The 17,033-nt window shown below is 43.9% G+C and overlaps 1 protein-coding gene across 3 annotated transcripts in view; it reads left to right on the top strand.

The window, feature by feature from the left end:
* Arfgef3 (ARFGEF family member 3) overlaps positions 1–17,033 on the top strand; it is a 156,077-nt gene that overhangs the window by 56,843 nt on the left and 82,201 nt on the right. For all 3 annotated transcript variants that reach the window (XM_041653286.1, XM_041653285.1, XM_041653287.1), the window contains exon 5: positions 12,684–12,752. In XM_041653286.1, the coding sequence (XP_041509220.1) occupies positions 12,684–12,752 (69 nt within the window). The remainder of the gene's footprint in view (positions 1–12,683; positions 12,753–17,033) is intronic.

Raw genomic sequence — 17,033 nt, 5'->3', positions numbered from 1 at the left:
GCTGGACAATCGAACTCTGGCACTACAAAGTAAGGTGTCATGTAAAACCTCCAACAATAATGCATTAAAATGTCATACAGTTTTTATAAACATTGGGTTTTTTCTAATGATGTGGGGAGGCATTGAAGAAAAATCAACTAATGTGTGTAGTATGTGTCTCTCTGTGTGTATATCTGTGTGTGTGTGTGTGTGTGTGAGAGAGAGAGAGAGAGAGAGAGAGAGAGAGAGAGAGAGGTGAAAAGGGGAAGGGACTTGCATCTATCATCAAGTGTTTTTATATGATAGAAGCCTAGCTGACCCCTCCTGCATGTCCAAGGGTAGGGAAATCCTGGACGTAGAGCTTATGCAGTTTGGTTGGCAGCTCTGCACCTTGGGTTGTGCACATGGATGTCAGCTGTCAGAAAGTAGGTGAAGCATGCTTCTGAATGTGCACCAACACTGTGGTCAGCATTTGAGATCCAAGGAAGAAAAACAACTATATGGAAGGACTGTTTGTACTTTCCATTTTCCTTTTTTGCAGAGCTGAAGGTGAAACCCAGGGCTTTGTGCACACTGGGCTCACCACTGACCTGCATCCCCAGCCCAGAAGGATCATGTTTAAGTTCCCTCTCATTAACATTTTGTGTGTGTGTGTGTGTGTGTGTGTGTGTGTAAATGTAAATTATTGTGTGCATGTACATTTAGAGTCCAGAGATCAACTTCTGGTACCATTCCTCAGGAAATCATCTGTCTTGGTTTTTGAGACAGGCTCTCTCACTGAGACCAGAGGCTTATTGATGCAGCCACTCTGGTTAGCCAGCAAGCCCTAGGGCCTTTGGTTTCCACCTCACCAGTACCAGGATTACAAAAACATACCACCATAGTTTACTTTTTCACAGGAGTTCTGGGATTGAACACATGTCCTCATGCTCATATGTCTTGTAATTTGCCCCTTGAACTGTCCGCCCCAGCTCTCAATAATGTTTTCATGGAAAGTCTTTCACTGAGAAATTTATCTAAGCAGTTATACATGATACATTTATCCAGTGACTTGACATTTTTCATGCTGAGCAACTGGTCTTCTACTGTACCCTATGGAAAGAATGATCCTTAGCAATGCTTGAGGGTGAAATAACCGAGTTGTCTGCCTTCTTTATCAAAGGACAAAGAAAGCCCTTCTTGGGATAAGCCATGACAGCTCTTTGGAAGATTTATAATTGTCTTTAGTATTGAGGGAAAAGCCAATGCTTGATGAAAAATGTATGACTTTGTAATGTACTGTTTGTTATGGAGGCTGAAGTTGTGTGTAACTCTTGAACTGCTGGTGTTCGGGTCAGTCTAACAAGCTCACAGCATACTGTACGTACATTAGAAGCAGTGCCCAGTTAATAGTGTATGGTTCTCCTGTATAATTTGTTCTTAGATAGCCTTCCTTCCTGTGACTAATGTTGATTGAGGTAATCTTTTTTCTACCTGACATACACATTGATTTGATACTTACTACATTTTTCTTCCTTTCTCGTTTACCCTTTGTAATAATTGTCTTGGGCTAATAGTTAAAAATAAGATACAAACATGCAAAATCTCTAACTATAATTTTCCCTTTAAATAATTCACTCATTTTGTGAAATGATGTTTGTGTATTATCTATTAATTTCTTTTTGTAAGTATCGCCATGTCTGGATGCTGAACATATGTGGGAACTACTCTAACCTAGTGCTATAAAACTTTCCCACTATGACTTGAAGTTAAACAAGTATAGGTGTAATATCTCAATATGTGGGAACTACTCTAACCTAGTGCTGTGAAACTTTCCCACTATGACTTGAAGTTAAACAAGTATAGGTGTAATATCTCAATATGTGGGAACTACTTTAACCTCGTGCTTTAAAACTTTCCCACTATGACTTGAAGTTAAGCAAGTACAGGCATAATATCTCAATTTTTACTGCGAATGTTTGAGAATTCTGAGTTCCTAGAGGAGTGGAAATGCCTTTCAATGATCTCAATCACTTATCCAATAAATATTTTACTGCTTTTTATTCATCAGGCAGAATGCTGGACACAGATGATCGTATGGTATGAAGAAAATAAAATCAAAGCCATGTTAAAAAAAACAGTCTTTGGAAGTTAAAGATTAAGACAGAAGTCAATAAAATATAAAAGACTACATAAACCATGGTAAACACAGTAAGAACATAATCCAGAGATCAGAAGAATAATTTATAAAAGAGCCTGACAGAGGGAAGGTATTAAAGATGAGAAAGAAGGTTCTTTGGATGAAGTGATATTTAGAATGGAAATGATCTAGAAAGCATGAACTGGAACCAGATAAGCAGGATGGCTAGAACCAAAGGGAGGGAAGAGAAGACCGAAGTGCTAATATTCACTTCAGCTAAAATGAGGAAGAATTTTACTCTTCCCGTAAGTGAAGGACTGTATTGGTTGAACCACATCTATTAGAAACCCACATTTCTTGGTATTGTCTCTCTGCTTTATGCTCCATAACGGCTCACCAGTCCTAGCCAACACCTCCAGTACAGTAGCCATGCAGATGGAGAAAGGAGAAGGAAGAAGAAAACATTTCTCCTTCCATAAGATGGACTGGAACTTGGTCATAGGCCAGCAGATAGTTATAGAGAAGGCTGGGAAATGTAGTCTCACCCTGAACAGCCATGCACCAGAGCTCTATTCTTGACAAAGAAGGTCACAGTTTTGAAGATAACTGGAAGTCTGCCAAGACACTTATCACATGAAAATCTAGTCTGGCTTGTTTGTCCCCAGAGGCAGCTGGCGACTTTTTCCCTCTGCCACCTCTTGTTCTGTTTTCACTGCACTTTTCTTAAGGAGAAGGGATGAAGATTCATGTAGATATGCACAAGGTTAGCTACAATCCTCCAATGTACACAATCTCCAGCTAGCCCTGATGCAGGCATGGAGGGGAAACCCCACTAGTTAGTAAATAAAAACTAATGATAGACTTGGTGGTGTTTTCTCCCTTTGGCGCCTCGCACAGCAGCTGGCATGTGCTTAATAATTGCCTCTTAACTGGGTTATTACCTAATAGAGATGAGAAGAAACACATGGTATTCTTCAGTGGCCTGCCAGAATAAACAACAGATGGGACAAACTACTTTGGAATTACAGGTGAGACTATGAGCTCAAAAATTGAGAATATTTTCGATATGTATTTTAGAACTGAATAGCCTGTATTATCAGATCATTTCTGTCATTAAATTGGAGTGATTTGATTTACAGCTGGACTTGAACAGTCCCTGGAGCAGAAGGACTTTTTTCGCCTTTTAGATTTTCTGGGAAGGCTCTGTGGCTGGGCTGGAAGTTAACCTGGCCTTAAAGGCAGAGAAGTCAACCAACCTTCCAAATATTTGAGCTGCAGCGCCAACAGTAGGTTCAATGATGAAACACAATGAAGGAATAGAAATCTCTTCTTGTAGGGGAAGAATTCACACACATATACATGCACACACACAAGTCAAAAATGAAAAGTACTTGGAATAACACTTGGCTCAGAGCCACTGGTAGCTTTGATTTTTGTTTTAGTTATTAGATGAGACAGTATGAGAGGATGTGGAGTAAGGGGAATGCTCTTCAGCTGTTGGGCTACTTTAGAAATCAATTTGGCAATTTATCAAAAGCTTGGGAATCAGTCTACCTCAAGACCCAGCTATGCCTCTATATACCCAAGGGGTGCTCAATTATACCATAAGAACACTTGCTCACTTGTGTTCATAGCAGTGCTATTTGTAATAGCCAGACCCTGGAAATAACCTAGATGCTGCTCAACCAAAGAATGGATAAAGAAAATGTGGTACATTTACACAATGGAGTACTACTCAGCAGTAAAAAGTAATGACATCAAGAAATTTGCAGGCAAATGGATGGAACTAGAAAAATTCATCTTGAATATGGTAACCTAGACTCAGAAAAACAAATGTGGTTCATACTTACGCGTAAGTGGATATTAGTAAAGTTAAATTTCACTGTTTTCCAACTTGCACTGGTTTGCTCAGTGTCTTCTTGTCAGTGTTTGTCAATCAGCCTTCTTTCACAGTGACAAACTACCTGAGAAAGCCAACCGAGGAGGACCATAGTTACCTGGCTCTTATGCTTTTTAGATCTCTCTATAGTCTTTTGTAAAGCAAAACGTCATAGTGGTGATTGCATGGGAGAGCAGAGTATCTAGAGAAAGAGAGAAATGGGGCAGGATCTCCTCCAAGGACATTTCTCCGGTGACTTAAGGTCCTCTGTTCTTCCCTGCCTCCTAAAAGTCTCACTATAGAACAATGGGCTGGTGACCAGACCTTGATTCGCTGAACCTTTGGGAGCCATTTGAACTCCCAGTCATGTTCAGCCTTTTCACATTGTAACACAGAGTTGGTATCTACAAACTTCATGCTTAAGAGCCACACAACTGAGTTACAAACAAAATCCCCCAAAGCCTGATAGAGTTTGAACTAAGCTTATGATTTTCATTGGACTGGACTCATGGTTATCAAGGGTTACATGTTTCTTAACATAACCCTCAACAAGTGATATTTTTGTTACCAACATGCATTAACCATATGGGGTTAAAAGCAAAGCGTTCAAAAACAAAAGCTTGTCATGGAGTAGGTAAGAGTTAAATAGGTTCACAATTACCATGATTCAAACTTTGTGGTTGGCACATTCAGCCAACCATAGATTAAAAATATTCAGCGGGTTGGAAATCCAAGCAGGGGGTTGAAACTGAATGTGACTGTGTTCTTGTCCTTATTTCCCACCCATTATAGTGTAACAAATATGTATACATTGTTTATGTTGAATCAGACATGCATACTCTAGAGCTGGTTTGAAGTTTGTGAGGATGTGGGTGGATTATATGCTGATATTATTCCACTGCGTGTAAACTAGTTGAGCATTTCACAGCCTTGGACATCTGTGTGAGGATCTGCAGTTAATATCCCTTGGATAGAGAGACAGCTCTATTGATCTGTGATGCTTAGAAAGTAAAATTAAGAATTAAAATGTAGAGAACTGTAGTGTCTAAAACTAGGATTGTGACATTACTAGTTAGAAATAGTAGTTATGGGAAATTTAGAAGGGGGAGGAAAATCAGAATAGAGGCATTTTGTTCAGTTGCTGAAGTGAACCAGTAACCTCATTATAATTAATATTTATTATTTTCCAGGACATATTATTTCCTAGAACTAGTAATTAAGGCCCATTTATTGACTATCGATAAAGGCCATATATAAACCCGGAGCATAACCATAAACTGATAGTAGTCTGAAAGAATTTGCAAATTGGATATTCAAGCACTCTACTCAAATCTTGTATTGACTAAAAACAATTATAAACATCTTGGAATAGCTGTTTCTTAAACCTAGGGCAAGTTGAGACAGGAAGGGAATATCTAATTACCTGTCACATCAAGTTAAGATTAGTGAATTTTTAGTATCATGAGAAAAATGGCATAACTGGGATTACAGCTCAACCACCCATTTCTATCTATAACTCAAGATCTGAACCGTTGAGGGTTAGGGTCCCAACTATCCCTCCAGGCCTGATTATAGATCTGCAAGATCAAGGTTTTAGAGATGCCACAGGCTATGTTCACACGAGTGTGAATAATCCAAAACGGTGGTTCTCAGCTGGGGCAGGTGTGTAGGGGCAAGGAAATATCTGGACATGTCTAGGAGACACTTTGGTTATGACAGCCAGTGGGAAGGAGGCGCTTCTGTCATCTGTTGGATAGACACCCAGGACGCTGTGATGTTCTTACAATGCACACGATCTTTTTCTCTAAGATTTACTCAGCCCACATTGTCTGCAGTACTGAGTCTAACCAACTGTGATAGAAATCGGTAAAGATAGTTAGTTAGCTTTGGCCACCACATTATAAGCTTCAAAAAAGAAAATGTTCCCTGAAGTTCTATAGGTTTATATAAGATTTTTTTTTCCTCTAGAGGCAAACAATGTTACTATTTCTCAACCTCCAGAAGATGGAAACTGTTTTGTTGCTTATGCCTGGACAACAAGGGGAAGACTCTGTCTCCTACTTGGCTAAGGAATATCACAGGATTTTCTGTTCTTATTGTTGCCAACTTAAAGGAAAAGACAATCTGAAGTGTTACATTACCAAACACACACACACACACATACACACACAAATAGACATTACACAACAAAAATTCATTACAGAAAATTTTTTTCTGCAATGATTTTTTGTTTCCTGTTAAAGCTCAGCCCAGTGTACATGAGATGCTAAGATGCACAGCCGGAGTTGGGTTTGGAGATGTCCTGGGCATTCAGACTTCATCCCGGAGGAGAGGTGAGTGAGTGGCCGTCCTTGGACTGCATTCACTTTCTCAGTATCTTATTTAGTTTATTAGCTTGATTTATAAATTACACTTCATAGTTTGAAAAATTAGACCATAGCCCCTCCAAGAAATACCTGTGCAAAAGTTTATTTTTAATAGTTATAGAAATAAGAAGGTATCCTATATCTTTATGTTTCCCCGCACCTCTCAGGAGCCTTGAGATCATATTGGCTCCCTTAAGTTAGCTCACTTCTTAGTACCTTTTTAGGTAGCACCCTTTCTGTCTCCCCTGAATTTAATTGATCAATTATGTATGTTACCGACATTATATTTAGAGTCAGAGCTTTACAACTTGGCTTTTATGTAGGAGGCCTGGATCCACCTCTGTAGAATGCAGTGCGTTTCTCCAGGCAGTGTTCTCCATGGCTTATTGAAATCATTTATGTTATGGGTGTTTTCATGCCAGATGTTTGCTCTAGGAGAATGGGAATCGTATGTTTTTGTTCAGTGGTGTCTGCCAAGCACCTAGTCCTGAATCAGACCCCTAGTCCATCTCAGTCAGGATTTGTTGCATGAATGAATGAATGAGTGAATGAATGAATGAATGAATGGGAGCCCAAACAATGCAACACACAAGCATGTGTCAAGTGGATACAGGGTTGCTGCCTCGTGACTTCAAGAGTCATTCCCTCACATCTGGCAATGGTGTGGAGAAGGATTCATTTGGAATCCTCACAAACTGGCTTCTTCAGCTCATACATCCTAAAATGTCAGCATATACATTGGTGAGTGTAAAGGAAAGAGTCTTTACACTGTTTTATACAGTATTGCATACACTATTGTACAATAGTGTCTATACACTATTGAAGAACCAATACAGGCACAGCTGAGTGGAAGGAAGTCTCAGGGAGGATCCTACTGGCTATAGCAGTGATTTCTGCGTACAGAGGGAGACATTTCTTGCCAGGGTTCTGGGCATCCTTAGTGGAGGCTTACCACATCTTATTTTGCCTAGCCAGAGCAACTGGAATTGCAGTATTACAGAATAAAGATCGCTTCATATGAAATGCTTGGGTCGAAAGTGTCTTAAATGTCTAAATTTTTCAGGTTTTTTGGAATATTTGAGAATCTCTACTCCAAAATTCAAACTCTGAAATGCTCTAAAATCCAAAGCTATTTTGAGTTCAGCACTCAGAATTTCTGACTTGGAAGCATTTCAGATTTTCCATTTAAGGGTGTGTGTGTGTGTGTGTGTGTGTGTGTGTGTGTGTGTGTGTGTGAAGATATATCTATATCTGTATATCTTACATGGAGGTTATAAACTCCCTCTAGCCAATCACAGTGAGATTTTTCAGAAGAGTTTTCCTGTGTGCCATCAGGCCCTCTAATGGTCCTGCCCATCCACATTATAATAATGACTAAGTCGCACTGAGACTCTGTGAGGCTGATCACTCATAATGCAGAGAAGACACTGAGCATGACCGGAACCCACAACAATGCCCAGCAAGTACTGCAGCCAAGACGGCTATCATAAAGGGAGATCTTACTACTAACATGGTTATTAGTCAGCTGGGGAGGGCTCCTGAAGGGGGTCACTGAGTAAAGCAGTAAATATAAACCACCCCGAGAAAAGGCTATATAAATCCGACTTCTGAGTTTTCTTCCTGAGATCATTATAGCAGTAAGGTTTTACATTATGCATTCTAGGAAACTCATCTTGTTCTGCAAAGTGTGTTATATTGTCAGTATCTAATAGAATGCCTAAAAAGTGTATGGGAATGTGGAGTTGAGAGAGTTCAACTGCACTGGCTAGAACAGAAAAAAATGGGCGGGGCACAGTGGTAGAGCGACATCCGCTTCCAAACATGGGCAGCCACTAGGAGTTCCCTAGTCCTTTCCCCTTGCACTATTTTTAATTAAGCATTTCTTTAATGTATTCATTCATCTGGATATCTTTTTTGAAGTAGTAGGGGTGGCGGCAGGGCTGCGTCCCCCACACCCCAGCCGCCTGCCCAGCTAGCTTATGCCCCGAAATAATTACACGGACTCTGTATTCTTTTAATCACTGCTTGGCCCATTCTCTTCTAGGCTAATTCTCACATATTAATTTAGCCCATTTCTAATCATCTGTGTATGGCACCCCAAGGTGCACTTACCAGGAAGATTCTAGCCTATGTCCATCCTGGGTCGGACCTTCATCGCGTGTGTCTGCCAGGGAGCAGGGCATGGCGTCTCTGCTGAGGCGTCTGCTCCGGAGAGCAGAGCTGTGGAGTCTGACCTCACTTCCTCTTCCTCCCAGCATTTTGTTCTGTTTACTCCTCCCACCTATCTTCTAACCAATAAAATGGGCCAGGGCAGTGCCTTTATTAGCCAATGACCTTCCTCCATCACTTTTTTGGGGGGTGGGAATTTTAAAGACAAGGGCCCAAAGGGCACAAACAAAGTCACACAATATCCTGAACTGCAGGGCACAGTCATGTCACGATAACTCTGTGACTCTGATCTCATAGCCCCACTCATGATCACAGTCACAGGGCGGGGTGTGACTGAGGGAGAGCCGCAGTTGTGACACACCCCTTTGGAGAGTGGTCCAGGATATTCCCATGCAGAAGAGCACAGTATTGTTTCACACAACCCCTTTTTATCAAGCCACGCCCTCCTGTCTATTCCCAGTGTGACCATATTTCCAGATTCCCTTTTCAATTGGTCAAGAATTTCAGGCATATATACAATGAACTATGATCACACCACCCCTACTGTCTCCCTCCAACTCCTCCGGGATTCCCCAGCACGCTTCCCCCCAATTTAATGGTATCTTAAAAAACAGCAACATACATGCTCAACTGTAATCGATCAGCTTTATCCCCCCGCCGTGTATGTGCATAAGGGTGGGTGGGTGTTCATATATGTGTTTAGGTGTGAGTGTACATGTGTGTTCGTGAGTGTGAGGCCAGAGGACAATTTCTTACTGGGCTGAGACTTTGCAGGTAAGCTAGTTGGCTGGTCAGTGACCCTCATGGATCTGCCTGTCTCCACCTCCCCACCACTGCGTTAATATATGTGTGTCACCATTCAGTGCTTTTGTGTGGGTTCTGTGGGTTGAACTCAGCCCTCTGTGTAGAAGGCAGACGCTTGACAGTGAAGATGTCTCCCCAGCCCAAATGTCTCTTTTCCAACCCAATTATAATCATTTTGTAATCCAAGTTTCTAGATACGTTTTTGGTGAGGGGTTACTGCTTACACATATCTGCTATCCAATTAATATATTTTTAAAAACTGATTCAGGATTTTTAGGAGCCCTGGTAATGTTCTTTTTCTCTCCATGGAAGACTTGGCCCTTGTTTTCTCTGTTTTGCTCCTTTATTGAGGCAGCTCCAGTCAGCTCAATCACTAGATGCTGCCTGCTGCTCAAGTTCTTGTCTTAGGGTTAATGTAATCACTATGCTTCCCTCTCCCTGGGAAGGATGCATCTCTAACAGAATTGCCCTCGATATTTAAGTACTCTTGTTTTCGTGGGAGCCGGCGTGCTCAGAGCGTTAATGCAAACTTGTGCCTGCTCGTTATCTGCAGAAAGCCAGATGCTAAATTAATTTGCTCTTCTCCTGTGTTCCCTACACCCTGTCTGTGTTGTGTTCTGGTGGATTAGGACTTGCTGAGCACCAGGGGCAGGATGGTCACTCTGTTTATCATGTTTTTGCTCCTTGCTCCAGCAGCCTGGCCAGATACCACGCCCTTTATCTCGCGAGTCACGGGAGGCCATGGTGGATACCATCAGCTCCACAGTTAAGACCCAGGGTGTTGTCCACACAACACACTACCTTATTAATGTGCCGTACTTCCTCTCATTGTTTTCAGCTTGTTGGTTTTCCTTTTTCCAGTTAACTCAGTCTGTGGATACTGGTAGCTAGACACTGGTATGCAAAGCCTGTCTTCCCCAGCATTGCCAGGGAGGGAGTCGGGTAGGAGATCCCTGGCTTTCTGTGCACGCTGGCTGGAGGCCTCCCCCTGCACATGCTAGGTTTCTCATGCCAAGATTTCCTATCATGTGCAGAAATGAGTTTTCTATGAGCCCCTCCCGAGACTTCTTCATTGAATACTGGCAATTTATAGTCCTCCCTGCCTCCCCAAAGATGCCCAGTTCTGAGCTCTGCTGCCTAAATGAAGCTCTTGCTTTTGTAAACTGGGTCAGATTGGGAAATCTTTCCAAACCTACTTTTTGGCACCTCAGATGAATGCATGAGGAACTGGAAAGCAGAGAACCAATAGGCAGTCCTGTAAGGACTGTTCGTGGTTAAATAGCTCAGACAAATACCTGCCTTCAGCATCTTATAAAATGCTACCAGTTGCCAGCGTTTTTGCCAATATTCTTTTTTTTTAAAAAATTATTTATTTATTAAAGATTTCTGTCTCTTCCCCGCCACCGCCTCCCATTTCCCTCCCCCTCCCCCAACCTAGTCCCCCTCCCTCGTCAGCCCAAAGAGCAATCAGGGTTCCCTGCCCTGTGGGAAGTCCAAGGACCACCCACCCCCATCCAGGTCTAGTAAGGTGAGCATCCAAACTGCCTAGGCTGCCACAAAGCCAGTACGTGCAGTAGGATCAAAAATCCATTGCCATTGTTCTTAAACCCACAAGAGACCAAAGACCATCCCTGCTACCTCCAGCCATCAACTTCTTAACCTTCTTTCCCCTAGCCAGAGACATGGTGTAGAAAGAGAAGCAAAGGAGACTGTGACATATGGCAAAATATTAAAGCAAGAAAGCATCTGATGAGTGTGTCCTGAGTGCACAATGAGCAGGAGAGCCTAGGGGGAGAGTGTAAATGCAGAAATAAGGCAGTAACTAATGATGTGGGTGTGTGTTCCAGGTGTGACAGAAGCCATGTGAAGGAGGGTATTAGAGGGGATGGGGTCTCCACAGTGGTGACACTCAGGTTGAAGCCTGGAAGATGAGACCCACAGGGAGTCCATGAGAGAAGCCTTACAGGAGCCATGTAGGAAAAGCCAAGGACAGAGGCTTCAGGCAACACACTAGGCTTGTGTATTGTGGCAGTACAGAAGACAGAACTCCCTCCAAGCAAGATCTGAGATGACCCCATTGTCCTTGCCCTTCCTTGACTACCAAGCCCAGCTTCAAAATATGGCAGTTATAGGACATCCACATCCCATGGGGTCAAAGAGTCACTCCCATAGCCCCTTTTCTCTAGGCACAATGACACAGAACTGGCTTTTATCTGGAGTCAACTCGGATATAAAGCCACTGTATGGATAGAAAAACTGGGGAGAGAGCCCACAAATAACTTGTCTAATCTGATGACAGAACTTGGCAATATTAATATTAATAAATCTGGTGACACAAGTTGGCAATAAAAATCCATTCTTTCTTTAGTTATACGGTTTGCTTTCTCTGAAGAAGAAGCCAACCTTCTGGGGCTGGCTTAGCCAGCAGCTCAGACTGACCTGCTGAGAAACAGGTCTTTCTAACCACACAATGGCACCATTGGGTTTTAGTGTGCTGATTAAGCACATATCCTGTATTAGGTATATGTTCTGGTTTCTCTATTCTTTCACGAATGGAACCAGATGAGGGAAGTCCCCGAAGGTTGTCTCTGGCAGCCACACTACCGATGGGCACAGCTGTTGGGTTTGGGGTCAGGCAGAAGGCTCCGGCACTTGCCTGTCTGTTTTTCTCCAGCAAGAAAAGTCAGAAGGCACAGAGAGGTGGGAGTCTGGATTCCTGCCCAGGAAGTAGAAGTGATTGTTAAATGCCAGAGGCTCTTACTGACCAGTGTGTTAATGGCTCTTCTAGTAGAAAGAAGAATATGTAATGACTCGTGAAGATCTTGTGAATGCCATCAACCATTTAACTATATATCTTGGGGAAGAAAAAGAATCCGAGACCAGAAAGTAAGAAAATGCCATGGAGGAGCCTGGGGACAGTTATAGGAGAGAAGAAAGTAATATAAAAGAATGTCTAAACCCATGTGGCATTGGGAAGGGTTAAGAATAGGCAATCACAGTGACATTTCAGTCTAGCACAGAAGATGGAGAAGGTTTGGGAAATGTATCTGGGAGCCTTCATCTTGATCCATGGACAGCAGGCAGAGAGGAGGGGAGAGGGAGGAGAGAAGAAAGGAAGGGAAAAGGAGAAGGGCAAGAGAATGTACTAGGGCCTGGTGTGGGCTTTGGAAACCTCAAAGCCCACCCCCAGTGACACACCTCCTCCTAAAGGGACACACTTCTAGCCCTTCATCACAGTTCCCCTGGGGACTAAGCATGCAGACACAGGAGCCTCTGGGAGCCATTTTAATCCAAGCCACCACTCGAACATATTCCTATGTTTTAACTCTCTCTCTCCCTTCTTCCTCCACTTCTTGTGGGGGTCTAGGTTTTGCTGTGCATCACCTACACCCCAACATTTGACCTGAATGGGAGTGCCGTGCTGAAGATCGCAGAGGTGAGTATGCCAGCTGCTCACAGTGGGTCTCTCCCTGACTTGGGGGGCGGGGGTGTGCGTGTCTAGATCTGAGTTCCAGCAGAGAGACTATGACCACTTCTCCGATGACTCTGGGGAGTCCCTGCTGGTGACCTGCCACCCTTACTCCTAACACCATGGGTCATAACTCTGCAGGCTTGAGACTTTACATATGAGAGCGACAGAACCAGGCTCCCACTCCACTGCACCCGGGCTTGTCCTTTCTCAGTCTGCTTTTTCCCTAAGAATAATTGCAAAGCATTTTCTGTTGAAACGTCCTGTGTAAGAAGCCAAGTGTGAGATTTATAAAATGTTTATTGATCCAATTCTGTCTGCCCTGAGAAACGCATTCTGTGGCTGTCATTGACAAGGTCCGTCTTTCCCATCTGTGCTCCACTAAAGTCACATGTGCCTTCCAGCACGTTCCAAAATATGTCCAGCAGAAAACCTGGCTCCTTGAAAGTCTGGCGTGTGCCTTCACGTCTGAAAACAGCGTCCTCCCAGAGCTGAGCTTCACTCTGCTGGAGTTTCCCTTCCATGCCTTGAAAAGAATGTTTTCAGCATGGCTTGTTCCGGTAGGAGTACATGTTCAGACCATGAAGCAGCAATGCTTCTCTGCATTTAGAAATCATAGAATTCAGCCTTTGAGCTACATTTCTGAAAGTCTGGATAATGTGGAAACTGTCCATGGCTGTCAAAGGAGAAGTTAGAGCTAGCGCATAGCACACATGAAGCTGCTTTCAATCGCAGATTTGTAGAGATGGATAAACATTACAGGGGGAGGGGGGCGTTTATGTGTCTTGGTGTATATAAGCTAAGAGTGAATGAGTGTGCTCAGGTGCTTCCCTGTTTGGTTGGATCTTGCCATCCTCATCCTGAGGGGGTCTCCTAAGTTTCTCCCTCCCTCCCTCTCCCCCCTCCCTCCCTCCCACCCCCAATCACAATCACTCCACCTCATAGCCTGGTTGTTCTAGTTAGACTCAAAACCAGCATTCCACACAAATGGTTGTAGGGTAGACCAGAGTACAGTGTTCACCATTGTCTTTTTTTTTTTTATTGAGAAAAGGAGAAAAAACAAACAAAAAAAAAAAAACAAGTTTCCACCTCCTCCCAGCCTCCCATTTCCCTCCCCCTCCTCCCACCCTACGCCCCCTCCTCCCACCCTTCTCCCCCTCCCCTCACTCCTTTCCCCCTCCCTCTCCAGTCCAAAGAGCAGTGCCGCCGGTAGCCCAATGATCCAGGGCCAACAGGATGAATGGAGCAGGGGGGGGGGGGGTGGTATCCAGGAGCGCGCAGGAAGCCTGGCGCCAGAGCTGAAGGTGCCCGGCTCCCTTACAGGGGACCCTGAGGCCTGCCCGGTAGACAGGCACTCACCACTCTGGGTGGGTCACCTTAGTTTAGGAGCTTAAAACTGTACTTGAGCACTGGACCTAGCATACAGCAGGGGAGAGTTAGGGAGGGGTGCTGGGGATGCTGGGTCGTGCGAAAGAAAGACAGCCCTGCAGAAGGAGCTGGGGGAGGGGGGGTTGTGCTCTCTTCCGGGACAGTCCGCCCCTGGATAGCACACACTCACCCGTCCTGATGGGATTCCTCAGCAACTAAACAGGGCCGCCGGTAGCCCAATGATCCAGGGCCAACAGGATGAATGGAGCGGGGGGGGGGGGGGGGGGGGGGGGGTATCCAGGAGCGCGCAGGAAGCCTGGCGCCAGAGCTGAAGGTGCCCGGCTCCCTTACAGGGGACCCTGAGGCCTGCCCGGCTGGCAGGCACTCACCGCTCTGGGTGGGTCGCTTTAGTTTAGGAGCTTAAAACTGTACTTGAGCACTGGACCTAGCATACAGCAGGGGAGGGTTGGGGAGGGGTGCTGGGTCGTGCGAAAGAAAGACAGCCCTGCAGAAGGAGCTGGGGGAGGGGGGGTTGTCTCACCATTGTCTTTTTAAAATAGTTAGGGGAACAACTTAAGAAAAACAAAACAAACTCTGTAAGGCATGCAAAACTCCTCTGGGGATGGTGGGAAGGAATCCAGCTCTTCTTTGGCCTCTCTGTGGTAGACAGTGATGATCATTCAGGATGTCGCTTACCCTGAAACCTGTTGATCAGGAAGTGAGATGTGTACTTAAGTAGGAAAAATGAGCCTATTTTCCGGAGGTGCTGTTCAGACTCTGAAAGGATCATTACGCTTTCAGAATGTAAATATGAAGGCAATCTTGGTCTGTGTGTCGAACAGGAGTTCCCTACATTAACCTCTAATCAGAAGAGGTCTCCACTTCTTTGTTACATGAGGAATTACTCATGTAACAAATGACCAGATTTGTTAAACGGGCAATTACAAAATAAGCAAGCATTGTTAGCGATTCAGGTTCATGACTGTCATTACCAGTCCTCCACGTGGGCGCACAGTCCTGATGGTCAAGGTTAAACCAAGGGTTCTTTTAGCATTGTGCATAGGTTAGGAGACGTGTTGCGTTTTCCAAAGACAGTTACTCCCTAAATATAGGGAAAGACCAAGGGCACAGAAATTGTCAAGATCTTCCATAAAAGAAAAGGCGAATCATAGCCAAAAGCTGTCTAAAACTGGTTTGAAATATGTATTTGATAGTTTTGCCTTATTGAATCCTAGGAATTTCTAGTTTTCCCCCTACCCCCACCCCCCACCAAAGCAAGCTTGTTGATCTCAGGGAAAATCTCTTTCGGAATCATGGTTGTTAGGTCTTGTTTGCTAACAATCTTATTTCTAAGGATTTTTCTTTATTACTCCTCCTACCCACTGTCTGTCTTTTCCAAAACAATGATTAATAAAAGCTATCTGTCATCAAGTCCCTAAGAGCATGGCTCTGTATCTTCCTTCTCCTTTACTCTCTACTCCACCCCTGCGAAATAAAGAACCCCAAGCCGAGTAAAGTTAATTTTCCTGCCCTAGTTTCTGCAGCTTGCTATTTTTTTCTTTTTATATATAATTTCTTTATTTGTTCTTTGGAAATTTCACATCATTCACCCGAATTCTGCTCACCCCCCAGTTCCCCCATATCCTCCCTCACCCCTGCAGCCCCGTCCTCCAGAAAACATAGACTGGATTGCAAGCACGTGCTGCTGTTAACCACTCTGCTATGATGCTCACTGGGTACCATCAGTCTTAGAAAATGACGGCCTTTCTGTAGGTGTTTAATTAGATAATTGAGACATACTGTTTTTACAGAGGAAGTTAAATAGGGATGCAGTTAAGTTTTGTGACCATGGATTACATGGCTGTTGGCAATATGTGGACCTATCACCTTGAACAAGCTCAGTCCACAAAAGTGAAGAAATGTTCTCTGGGGTTTCTTCACAGCCCGAAGCCCTTTCCTTTTCCTTTCTGCCCTGGGCTCCCATCTCTCTGTTGGTCCTGGTTTGACTCCTCTGGCCTGTCTGTTCATGGATTACTTACTTACTTGTTACTAGAAGGACATCGAGGGGGCTGGTCTTTCACTGCAGGGATTTTCGCATCTCTGTTTACCTCTGATTCGATGGTCCTGAGTGGCATTGTTTGTAGTTGGAAAACACATAGAATAATGGGCCAGTTCATAGGGGAAAGGCTGGGTCTCAGTAAAACTGGACTCAGCAGAAGTCCCTAGTTGGAATGGTGTGGGAATTAGTGAAGCAGAGTTTCTTAGGTCAGTGTAATGCACTAGTGTAAGCCCCAAACACAGAACACAACAAACACGATGGAGGAAGAAGATAGTTTTTCCGCGTATGCCAAACTTAGCAGGATTTTTCCTTTCAAACTGAGATCAAAAAGAAAATACAGCGAACTTCTCTATCTGGCGTTGTTGCCCAAAGTAAAACACACACTGACTTTCTAGGAACAATTCAACTGAAATTCGGTTTGGTCGGTGTATTCCATCCTTTTGTTTTTCTGTTTCCCTCTCTTTAAGAATAGAGGGCCTTGTGGAGAGAAAGAAAAGGAGGCACATTTTAAGCAGGCATTCATTGCTAGGCCCGTCCTTGCAGCTTTGAGAATCAGAGCTCTGAACCCTCAAAAGCCGTGACATTCAGAGTCAATATCAAGTAAGAGATCCTACCCCCACCCCCAAATCTGGGATATCTCCATAACTAGTCACCAACAAGCCTTTTTAGCTTTAACTAGAGATTCAGAATCACAGATCCAAGGAGGCGTCCTCATCAGAACAGAGAACGGAAAATAGGCAGGACGGTAGTACTGTGTATCTTTCCCTCACAGTGGTCCAGGCTCTCGGCTCTCAGTTGGCATGTGGCTTATGAGGCTGAGT

This window comes from Microtus oregoni, unplaced genomic scaffold (assembly GCF_018167655.1).
Source record: "Microtus oregoni isolate MIOR12 unplaced genomic scaffold, Mior012 000006F_ref0000085, whole genome shotgun sequence".
In the NCBI taxonomy this organism is placed as follows: domain Eukaryota; kingdom Metazoa; phylum Chordata; class Mammalia; order Rodentia; family Cricetidae; genus Microtus; species Microtus oregoni.
The sequence above is the reverse complement of the archived record's forward strand: the minus strand, read 5'-3'. Positions and strand labels throughout refer to the sequence as shown.